This window comes from Arachis duranensis, chromosome 6, assembly GCF_000817695.3.
Source record: "Arachis duranensis cultivar V14167 chromosome 6, aradu.V14167.gnm2.J7QH, whole genome shotgun sequence".
Lineage (NCBI taxonomy): Eukaryota > Viridiplantae > Streptophyta > Magnoliopsida > Fabales > Fabaceae > Arachis > Arachis duranensis.
Window position 1 is genome coordinate 73,917,353 of NC_029777.3, and position 12,692 is coordinate 73,930,044.

Here is a 12,692-nt window from a genome sequence, read left to right on the forward strand (position 1 = left end):
CCTCTGGTTGCTCCATATAGATTTCTTTATCTATGTCACCATGAAGGAATGCAATCTTCACATCAAGCTACTCAACCTTTAAATTCAAGTTAGCCGCCAACCCAAGCACAACTCGAATAGAGGACATCTTCACAACTGGAGAGAAAATCTCCTCAAAATCAATACCTTTCTTTTGCTCAAAGCCTTTCACAACCAATCGAGCTTTGTACCTTGGCCGTGAGACATTTTCATCCGCTTTTAATTTGAACACCCATTTATTCTTGAATGCTCTCTTACCCTTTGGCAACTTCACCAATTCAAAAGTATGATTCTCATGCAAGGATTTCATTTCTTCTTGCATGGCCTTCAACCAAACTTCCTTATGCTCATCATACATAGCTTCCTGGTAGCTCTCTGGCTCCCCAGTCTCACTGTTCATCACATACTCATGAGGAAAGTATTTCTGAGAAGGATGACGCTCTCTAGTAGATCTTCTCAACTCAGGCTCAACTGGTGGTTCAGGTGGAACTTCAACATCTGGCACCTCAGGTTGAGGTGTAGGTTCATCATACAAATCATCACCATCATTGTCAACTTGTACATGTCCTCTATCAACAGGAGGTCTAGTGGAAGGACCAGGTTCATCATCAACAGAACGTCTAACAGTTACTGTTGGCTTATCTGTCTTCTCAAGATCTTCAATAGTTTGGTCTTCAAGAAAAATCACATCTCGGCTTCTAATTATCTTCTTACTCACTGGATCCCATAATCTGTAACCAAAGTCTTCGTGACCATAACCCATGAAGATACACTGCTTTGACTTTCCATCAAGTTTAGACCTTTCATCTCTTGGAATGTGAACAAAAGCTCTGCTAGCCGAACAGTCTCAAGTGACTATAGGAGACATCTTTCCCTCTCCAAACTTTCTCTGGAACATCACCATTAAGTGGAGTTGAAGGAAAAAGGTTAATCAGATCTAATGCAGTCCTCATCGCTTCACCCCAAAAGGATTTAGGAAACTTTACATGAGAGAGTATACACCTAACTCTATCATTGATAGTACAATTTATTCTCTCAGCAACTCCATTATGTTGAGGAGTCTTAGGAACTGTCTTCTCAAACTTGATCTCATGTCCTTTACAATACTCTTCAAATAGACCCCTGTATTCACCACCATTATCTGCTCGAACACATTTCAATTTCCTTCCTATTTTTCTTTCAACACTTGTATGAAAGTGTTTGAAGATTCCGAGCACATGGTCTTTAGATTTCAAAACAAAAGCCCACACTTTTCGAGAATAATCATCAATAAAAGTAACAAAATATGATGCACTACCTAGTGTCTTAGCATCCATAGTGCAAACATCAGTGTGAACTAAATCTAGAACATGTGATCTCCTATGAGGTCCAGAATTATGAAATGATACTCTAGCATGCATACCAACAAAACAGTGAGGGCAAGTATTTAAAATTGTACCTTTCACGGAAAGTGAGTGCTTCTTGGCCAAGACACTTAGTCCTTTCTCGCTCAAGTGACCAAGATGTATATGCCACAAATCAGAAGAGGAATCATCAGCTACATTCACATCTTCTTTGCACAACTTTATTTGCAACTGGTAGAGAGTAGTGAGACTATTGTCTTCTCTAGCAACAATGAGATCTCCTTTGGTAATTTTGTATTTTCCACTACCAAAGGAAGTACAATACCCCTCTTAATCTATTGCCTTCACTGAAATGAGATTGAACCGCATATCTGGCGTATGCCTAACATTCTTCAACTGCAACTTGCATCCCATGTTGGTTTCAAGCCACAAATCACCCACACAATGATATCACACACTCCTTTATCTCCCAATTTGATCTTGCCAAAATTTTTAGCAGTATAAAAAGTGAAAAATTCACGCCTCGGAGTGACATGACATGAGGCACCAGAATCCATCCAAGTAGAATCATCACAGACAAGATTCACATAATGTTCATCATATGTGATGATAACATCTTATAAACAATAGCAGCAGTTTCTTTATTACTATCTTTACCTTTGTCTTCGTTTCTTCCCCTTGATTGTTCTCTTTTCAAGAATCTACAATACCTCTTGATATGCCCCAACTTGCCACAATGGTGACAAATAAACTCCTTTCTTGGCTTGTACTTTTCTCTTGACTTGTTTTGACTCTCTGACCTGTCAGAACTGTGAGATTTTCTACTTTGACTTCTCTCCCATAACTTGAAACAAGTGCTTTTGACTGGGAGGAGACATTAGTCAAACCTCGCTCTCTTCTTCTGTCTTCTTCATTCAACATGCTCTCTTTAAACATTACTAACGTCAACTTCCCATTTGGAGCTGAGTTAGTCAATGTCACAACCAGAACTTCTCAACTATCAGGCAAAGAGCTCAACAACAACAAGGCTTGCAACTCATCATTCAAAGTGATTTCATTATTTGTCAGTTAGTTCACCATCTCCTGAAAAATGCTCAAGTGCTCCGGCGTTGATTTACCTTCAACATATTTCATATTGACAAGCTTCAGTGTCAACATATTGATACACGCTAAGATCAAGCCATTGCCTAATCAAAGCAACTGCCTTCCGATTCAGCTTCTTCCATTCAGCATTAGATTTGGTACCTTTGGATTTATCCCCCTCCACAGGATCATACAAGTCCTTGCTATACAACAAATCTTCCATGAGGGTCTTTCAAATTGAATAATTTTGGGAATTTAGTTTGACCATATTCGGTCCATGAGTATTTTCCTCCATTTAATCAGCACAGAGATAAACAACCAAAGCCCTAGATACCACTTTGTTGGAAAAACTCAACAAAAGGTTCAAACAAGAACCTGTCTAACAATGGAAGCACCAAAAATAATTTTTCCACAACCTGTGCAATTAAATGGGCAGTACCAAAGATACTCCAAGCAGCAAAATATAATGACAGAAATTAAATAATTAGACACTAAAATTTTAACGTGGGAAAACCCCCAAAAGAGGGACAAAAAACCCACGGGACCTAGTCCAGAAAAATCTTTCACTATCAGAATAATGGGTACACAAACAGTCTTCCTAGTGACACTAAGGCATCTCAACAATCAACAAAATACATCATCAAAACTGATGGAATCAACATAAATCCTCCACAAAAGTAGGTATCTCAAATCAGGCAAAAGAGAAGGCAATACAATTAGTAAGTTATATCCTAATGTTCATCTCTACACCAGGAATAACATACTAAAATTTCATAAGAAATGGAGCAAGTTTACCGATTCAATGTGATCAAAGTTGGCTTGCCCTCTCTTTTGTCTGACTTAAGATACCTACTTTTGTGGAGGGTTTATGTTGATTCCATCAATTTTGATGATGTATTTTGTTGATTGTTGAGATGCCCTAGTGTTACTAGAAAGACTGTTTATATACCCATTATTCTGATAGTGGAAAATTTTTCTGGACTAAGTCCCGTGGATTTTTTGTCCCTCTTTTGGAGGTTTTCCCACGTTAAAATTCTGGTGTCTGATTATTTAATTTCTGCCATTATATTTTGCTGCTTGGAGTATCTCTGGTATTGCCTATTTAATCGCACAAGTTGTGAAAAAATTATTTTTAGTACTTTCGCTGTTAGACAGGTTCTTGTTTGAACCTTTATATGGAGTATCTCTAGTATTGGGGACTGAGATTTCTCGAACGCGAGTATCTAATCCAACTTACATTGCGTTTGAAATCAATGTCTCCATCAAACTAGACAATCTTGCAAAGAGGGAAATCATTCTGCTGATCAGGATGCTGTTGAACACAGCAATCCTAAGACAAGAATCGATAGGGATTGCTCGGCAAGGGTTTTAGTGCCACTCAAGCATTTCAAATTACCTATTCTTGATGATTCCTTTTTCATAAGGGACAATCCGGCAGCTGGCAGAAGCACAACCTTCTCTCAAAAGAAGCCGAGCTTAATGCTTGTATCAAGAACCTTATCTCCAGGATCAAGGTTCGGTGGCATTCGGGACACAATAGCTCTGTCTAGTTGAATATCAAGGACACGATCCAGGCAGCATTGCAGACATCAATCATGGATGTCTTGATACCTGATCCACTGACTTTCATGTTGAGGCTCACTGGACATGATGTTGAATCAGAAAAACCTGATCCTGATAAAGAATCTAATATCGGCGAATCTTCTGCTTCCAAAGGTTCAGTGATTGCACATGAAATAAAGCCAATGGATCGGAGGTTCTGGTTCGTACCAACACAAAGGATATGATCAAAATCAATTTCAATATTACATGCAGAGATGTAGCTGGGGAGAATTGTGTCGATGAAACCAAAGCAACTGTTTTATGGACAGGTAATGTCCATAATAATTGCTTTCCACTTTCAGCCATTGGCATGCATTTGTAAACTTTTCTAACACTGTATTATGTTTTTGCTTTAATCAATGTTTTTCAGGTGTGTTATAAGTGACATCAGTGTGGAAATTCCCCCGCTTCAACAAATCACACATTCTTTCTGCTTGCATTTTCTTGTCCCGGGAGAGTACACGCTATTAGCCGCAGCAGTGATTGATAATCCAAGCGACATTCTACGTGCTCGTGCGAAGGCCACTTCACCATCCGAGCCAATTTTCTGCCGGAGACCACCGTATCGCGTTCGTGTTCACGAAACTGCTTGACATTTTTTGTCTATAAATACGATGTGAACTTCATGAGCTTATATTTGTGGATTTAGGGTGTTATCATTTGTATGAGTTTTTCATATGATGCCCCCTGGGTGGTTCTGATTGATATTTCTTGGAGTTGTGCTCTCTAAATTAAGAATCCAACTGAAGACATTGAGGTTTCAACTGTAAATCATGTCAAATTCGATTGTGCTGTGATGCGATAGTTGCCAACATGCTCAAATTTATTAATAAATACACAATTCACACACTAAAGGTTATTAAATCTTATCTGAGTCTTAGCTTGAATTTGAACTTGGTGCAGCTCTTTAAAAGGCAGTCAAATCTATGATCTCATCCAAGCTTCAGTTGCGGGTCATGCATTCTTGTATAGATAAGTTTTCTGGTTGGGAGACAACGGCTAATCCAATAATCTCAAGTCTTGTTAGAGTTTATGGTTTCAGAGTATTGGACTTCCATGAAACCTGCTGCATATGCTAAATATTGCCACTACATCATAATTCGTGGGCCTGCTTATTGTTGGTTTTCCAAAAATAAAAACCGGAAAATACTCGGGCTATGTTGGTCAATACTCAATATGTCTTTGGAAAATTGTTTCAACTTTCAACTCTTTATATATATGATAATATAGTTTGAATTTAAAACCTTGTACACACGATTTGAACTGCGTGTCTTTATATTGTCATAACCTTGCAAACGCCCTTATTTAAAATTAACATTTAGACCGCAATGCTCTCCTCATAAAATAATAACCTTTTTTATATTTTTAATACATTAACATGTTCAAAATGTATTAAAAATATAAAAAAAATAAAATTTTTAAGATGTTTATTAATTAAATTCTTTAATTATTTTTTTTTTAAATTCTGTAATGGTACAAGTATCTAAGGTTTTGATTTTGAATATGACAAATTAGGATGTAAGTTGCTTTCACTGTTGTTTTAGTTGAAAAATTAATTATTTACTTTTTCATTATAACTTGCGAATTGCAAAAGCTACCACAAATTTAAGATTGGACGTTATTAATTAGGAGAGTCTCCAATAGTAGCATGTGAAATAGACTCTCTTTCTTTCTTGGAGAAAAAATATAAAATAAAATGTGAAAACAATCAACTTTTGTCATTTGGTGAGTTTAAATACAACTAAAATAAAATCGGTATATCTAACATTTTCTAATAAATAAGGATCAATTAAAAATTTTCTAATATTTTCTAACAAAATTTTCTTTGTATACATATATATTTTTTGTTAGTTAATCTTTTATATATTTTCATCCTATATATATTCCTATATATCTATCCAAATTTCTCTCTTTTTTTTTCTTCTTCTCTTTTTTTTATCTTAACTTTATTATAAAATGGGTGGTGATCCATAACTTGTTGGCTCTCTTAGTAAAAAGAAAAAAATCTTTAAAAAGTTTCTCCTCATTCTTGTCATTCTTAATTTTTTCATTGCAAAGTAGTTTATTAATTCATAAATGATGATGATGTTATATGTTTGAACTCTGATAATTGATGAATTCATATTTGATGAGATATTTTGACTTGATTTGGACAGATTTTATCATATAAACTCATATTTAATCACTAAAATAGCATACTTTTGTGTTTCATCCCTAAATTGGACATAAATGTGAAAACATGCGTTTTTGTGCTTAAATTGAGCAATTTAATCCCACTTTTATTCCATTCGATGCCGTGATATGCTTGTTGAGTGATTTCAGATCCTAAAAGAAAGAATGGTTTGGTAGAAGTGGAAGAAAGCATGCAAAAAGGGAGAAAACACGAAGAAAACAAAGGATAAAAGTATTTCAGAGTGTGCCTACGCACACTTTCTGTGCCCACGCATAAGTACAGAAATCAACAAGTATGCCTATGCACAACCCTGTGCGTACGCACAAGTCTATGCGCGTGACTTCATTAAAAAGTCACGTGGCTCGCGATTTTGGGACTTTTCTGGCCCAATTTTGGAAAGCTGAACTGGTTTTGAAGTGCTATATGAAGGGGGATTGAAGCCATACGAAGGGGAAAGCTTTCATTAGAAAATTAGGACTTATTTTTACATAGTTTTACATAGTAAGAGCAGGAGTAGTGTAGATTAGGGAGAACTCTCTTAGGATTTTTAATTAGGGTTTATTGTAGCATTTTATAGCAAACTTTGATCTTGGATTTTTCTCATCTTTATTGTAAGTACTCTTTAATTTCCTCTTTAATTACAAAACTTTTGCTATTTTGTTTCATGGTTCAAGTTACTTTATTCATATTTTCAGTTTTGGGTTTCTTGAAGTTTTGATTGATGAATTTGATGTTTTATGCTTTATATATGCTTGGTTGATTGTCTATTGTTGATATTGTGAATAGTTGATTATACTTTTCTATTTTTCTTTATAATTCACATGTTTTGGTTTTATGCCCAGCAAGTGTTTGTGAAAAAATCACTTAGTAATTTTGAGTAGATTTTCACACCTTGCCTTGGGATTTGAGTTCCTAGAATACTAGATTCATGATGTCCGACATTTAGTGGTAATTCTTGGGTAGTTAGTTGACTCTTGTTTCCATTGACGCTAGTTTTTTACTAATTAATTTGGTAAGTTAGCTAAGACTTATGGATTAAGGTCAATTATACTTGCTTGACCTACTCATCGATGTTAGGGGTTAACTAGATGAGATTGACTCATCATAATTATCATAGTTGTGGTTATGGCGATGATAGAATTTCTTAGATTCTCATTTCCAAGTCAAGGCTCTTTTATGCATTTTAGCATTTTCACTAAGTTTTTACCTTCCTTTTTACTTGTAATAATATCAATTTTGATCATTTTTTTGTTCTTTTATTTCTTAGTTCTTTTAATCTTTAGTTCTTTGATTGTAAAACTCTTTTTTCTCACAATTGAAAGTGTGACATTTCGATTATATCTTAGAGAAAACGATCCGAATTTAAATGACTTTCGATTTAATAAATTTGTATTGAAAAATATTAAATTTTGATTGAAAATTATTTGTTAACCTAGATTATGCTTACAACGAGAACTTATATTTTATAAAATTTTAGATCGACGACAGTTCATCATCAATGAATGCACGATGATTAATTTAAATGCTTGCACTCGCAAGATTGAGGAGGGAGAGAGAGATGAGAGAGAGAGGAAGAGAGAGAGTGTGGGTGGGAAACACAGGGAAGGGTAGAACGATAGGTCAAGTCAAGGATCCTAGGGTTTGGAATCGAGAGGAGTATCGACGCTTGGAAAATGAATCCTTCTCAATTTTTGTCGATAATCTCTCATCAGACATATCGAGAAGAGAGTTGTTCGAATTATTTAACTGGACTGGACGTATAAACGATATCTACTTATCGAGAAAAGAAAAGAATGGTGGTCTATACATCTTTGCGTTCATACGGTACACCACAAAAGGAGGGGCTTTGAAGGCTATCGCAGAGATGAATCGTATGAGATTGAGAGGTAAAGTTGTCTTTGTGGGGGAAGCTAAATATAGGCGAGTGCCCGACGTAAAAGATGCGAAGAGGATCTCCCCACGAGATAACTCTCAAAACGCAATGGATAGGCAGATGCCAGAAGAAGGAGGAGTGACTGAGAAAAACAAGGACAATCCCAACAAGGTTGTCACAAATGATACTATAGCCAAAGATCCACACGCCAACGGATGGAAGAAGAAGGTGGAAATTAAGGTAGCGAGCGAAAATGTGGTCTGGCTGCAGAGAAGCCTGGTTGGGGGAACAACGAAGGCGATTGATTTTAGAGCACTGAAGGCATCGGTTGCGAGAAACTTTCCCCATGTAATCCAAGTGAGAGAAATGGGTGCGTATAAAGCACTGTTGACTTTTGACAGCCTCTTGACTGCAGAAGAGGCATACACTTTCAATATGAATGGCCTTTTGCAGTTGTTTCACAATGTGTGGAGGTGGGACGAGGCGGAGAGAAGCGAAACGCGGAGAGTGTGGCTAGAGTGTTTTGGGGTACCTTTACATGCATGGTCTGTGGATACTTTCGGACGAATAGGCAGTCAATGGGGAGAGGTGGTTGGTTGTGATAATGCCACAGAATCGTGCACCTCCTTTAGTGTCGGCCGGGTACAAATTGATACATGCGTAATGGACGTGATTAAAGAATGGGTCCATGTCACAATTGACACTAGTGGCTTTGATATATTGGTAAAGGAGGTAGGATGTGAAACATATGGAGGAAATGTCAAGGTGGAAATAATGAAGGATGGTAAGGCTAGTAGTGCAGATCAGGCAGCGGAAGTGCTCAACGTGAGGCGAGAGGAGGTTGAAGACGAGGGTAGATTGGTAAATTCAGAAACAATTTTGAATGAGTGGAATTATGATAATTTAAGGCACAATCAATCCGAATTGGTAACTTATCAATCCATTAAACATCATAATGAAGGCATGGCAGATTTTATGAGATATGATGAGGTGGATTCAGAAATGACTGTTACGTGGAATTATGGCTGCAACAACTGTGGGCCAGGAAGGGAAGACTTAAGCCAAGACAAGGAGGTACAAGCAAGTAAGGCCCGTATGATTTATAAAAGCGATAATAGCAAATTGGGCTGTGAAGAGATGAGGCCCAAACGGAACAAGAAGACTTATGAAGTGGATAAAGGAAACGGGTCTGCTGAGGAGTGCACGGGTCGGGTTTGGCCGGGTCCAATCCAGCAGGGAGCGAAGCATGGCAAATTGGGCTGTGAAGAGCTGAGGCCCAAACGGAAGAAGAAGATCTATGATGTGGATAAGGGAAACGGGTCAGCTGAGGAGTACGCGGGTCGGGTCTGGCCTGGTCCAATCCATCAGGGAGCGAAGCATGGTTCTGGGCGTGAGGAAGGGATCCGAGTGAAGCAGGGGAAAACAACGGCGCCAGGAGAGTGACGAGACCTGGGGGCTGCGACACCAATTCCTCGAGAAGCACAAACCGAATTCGAGGAGGGACGACTGGCTGCAGCTATATCAGAAACTGAGAATCGACCATGCCGCAATAGGGAAGACGGTGGCTGGAAGAAGGGGATACCCCGGGTAGGAAGCCAGCGTTGCGCGGCGAAACAAGCAGCGCATGAGGGCCGTCCGAATTATATCCATCGGTCCCGATGTGGCGATGTGACCGTGACTGAGGCGGTCGGCCGAAGTGAAGCCAGGCTGAAGGGATGTATGGTGGAGGAGGGAGGTGACAATGTGAATTTTCAACTCGAAGGGGCTGATGGGCAGGGAGAAGGTGCAAGCAATGAAGGTAACAAACACAAATGGGGACAGGCTGAAGTGATTGGAGACACTGGGCGGGATAAGGAAGCTTACATGGAAAGCAACTTTCCAGTTCCTAACGAAGCAGATGGATATGAAGAAGATGAGGACGAACCGGAAGACGAAACTCAAGCAAATTACGCAGAAGCCAGTGATAATGAAGATTTAACATTGGAGGACCAGATGATAGAAAATAAAAGAACCTGGGAACTAGCAACGGAGTCCGGAGCTGTCCTGTATGACGAAGAAGAGGACATTATGGCGATCCTCCAGCAACAGAACGAAGAAATTGCTCGTAAAAAAAAGTTGGCGAAACAAAAAGCAAAAGCGAGGAGGAGCAGACCCAAACCATACAAAAAGGTGTGTAATAATTTATTGAAATGATTTTTACATCTTGGAATATTAGGGGGTTGAGGGGGGATGGTAAGATGAGGATGATAAAAGACTTGAAAAGGAATTTTAGATTAAGCATGCTAGGACTGGTAGAGACAAAAAGACAGGTGGTGACTAAATTTGATGTACAAAAAATTTGGGGAAGTAGTTGTGCGAGTTGGGATTTTGTGGAATCTAATGGTGCATCTGGTGGTTTGCTATTAATATGGGATGACGATTTTTTTAAATTAAGAATTAGCCACAAAGGGGAGAGATGGATATGTGTTGAAGGGGAGCTGCTGCAATATAATTTTAATTGTGCTTTTATTCTGGTGTATGGGGAGCATTCTAGACAAGAGAAACTGATTGTATGGGAAGAGTTAAGCTATGTAGCCGGTCTATGCCAGGTTCCCTGCTGTTTCATGGGGGATTTTAATGAGATTGTACAGGTGGAAGAAAGACGGGGTGCAGTTAGCTTATCCCTGTCAGCTGAAGACTTCAAGAGTTGGATAAATGACATAGAATTGGTGGATTTGCCGATTACAGACCGAAAGTTCACATGGTTCAGAGGTAGTTCCTGTAGTCGTATCGATAGGGTTTTGGTTAGCTTGGAATGGATTGAAAAATTTCCAGAGATTCGATTACGAGGGGGTCCAAGGGGTTTGTCTGACCATTGCCCAATTATAGTGGAAGGCATGAGGCAGAGAGATGGTCCAAGGCCGTTCAGAAGTCTTGACTCGTGGTTTACACATGAAGGATTTCTGAGGATGATCAAAGATGAATGGAGAGGTTTACGTGAGACACAGTTCACAGAAAAATTAAAGGCTATGACAGCTCCTATTAGAAGATGGCATAAAGAAAATTTTGGGGACCTGGATAAAAAAATTTTGAAGTTTGAGGAAGAGATTAAGAAGATTGATGATATGGTGGGGGAGGGCGCTTATGATGGAACATTGGAGGCAAGAAGGAAAGCATTAGTGTCTTGCTGTGAGAAGTGGTATGTAAGGAAGGAGATACATTGGAAGCAGATGTCGAGATCTAGACATGCAAAGGATATTGATAAGAATACAAGGTATTTCCACAATCTAGCCTCCGCAAGAAGGAGAAACAACAGGATCGATGCGCTTCTCATTAATGGGAGAATGGTAAGGAACCAAGCTCGAATCAAGATTGCGATTAGAGACTTTTACAAGAATTTGTATCATCAGGAAGCGACTCCTTTGGTGGGATTTAGGAACGGACTGGTGGAAATGATTGATGAAGATGACGCTTTGGCTCTAGAGGTGCAACCAACTCCTGAGGAGATTAAAGAAGCGGTGTGGGATTGTGAATCTAGGAAGGCGCCGGGCAGTGATGGCTATAATATGAACTTTATAAAGCGGTGCTGGGCTGAAATTGGCTCTGATTTCACAGAGGCGGTGATGAATTTTTTCTTGACCTGCAAGCTACCGGCAGATGCGAACCTAACTTGGGTGGCATTGGCCCCAAAGTTCCCTGGTGCAACAGAAATTAAAGACTTGAGACCGATCAGTATGGTAGGTTGTGTGTATAAAGTCATATCCAAAATACTGGTAAGGAGGATGCGAGCAATCATGCCACGGTTGGTTGGTGAGACTCAGAGTGCCTTTGTTAAAGGACGCAAGATTCATGACGGGGCCCTTATTGCTTGCGAAACTGTTCAATGGATGAAAGCGACAAAGAAGGAAGGGGTAATAATAAAGCTAGATTTCCAGAAAGCATATGATAAAGTCAGATGGAGCTTTGTGGATCTTGTGCTGCAAAAGATGGGTTTTGGTCAAAGATGGAGGAATTGGATTAGGTAGTGCGTAAGTACGAGCAGTATGTCAGTGTTGATAAATGGTTCACCATCAAAGCCATTCAAGATGGAAAGAGGCTTGCGACAGGGGGATCCATTGTCTCCGTTCCTATTTGTTCTGGTTGCTGAAGTCATGCATCGGATGTTCAGGGAGGCGGTGAGAAATGGGCGACTTTCGCCGTTATTGGTGGGTAGAGATCACGTCGAGCTGTCACATCTTCAGTTTGCGGATGATACTGTCCTGTTCTGTCCACCAGAAGAAGAAACCATAAAGAATTACAAGAGGATCCTGCGTTGCTTTGAGCTCATGTCAGGTCTGACTATTAATTTTGATAAGTCCAGCATGATTCCTGTAAATTGTGACGGTCAGTGGATACTACGTATGTCTCGAGTATTGGGCTGTAAGGTGGCCTCTCTTCCGGTGAAATACTTGGGGATTCAGTTGGGAGCGAACCCGAGATTAGTGAAGACTTGGAAGCCCATTATAGACAAGGTGGAGCAGAAACTGAGCGTGTGGAAGTCCAAGGTCCTAAGTAGAGCTGGTAAGCTGGTACTGATTAAGTCTGTTTTGAATAGCCTGCCAGTTTATTATTTGAGTTTGTA

At 39.2% G+C, this 12,692-nt stretch overlaps 1 protein-coding gene across 1 annotated transcript; it reads left to right on the forward strand.

Annotated features, from left to right (window-relative positions):
• Positions 1 to 3,689: 3,689 nt before the first annotated feature.
• Positions 3,690 to 4,913, forward strand: LOC127748318 (trafficking protein particle complex II-specific subunit 120 homolog). Its single transcript, XM_052262579.1, has 2 exons — positions 3,690 to 4,315; positions 4,417 to 4,913. The coding sequence occupies exons 1-2, from the start codon at positions 4,308 to 4,310 to the stop codon at positions 4,637 to 4,639; spliced, it is 231 nt and encodes a 76-aa protein (XP_052118539.1). The 5' UTR covers positions 3,690 to 4,307; the 3' UTR covers positions 4,640 to 4,913.
• The last annotated feature ends 7,779 nt before the right edge of the window (positions 4,914 to 12,692 follow it).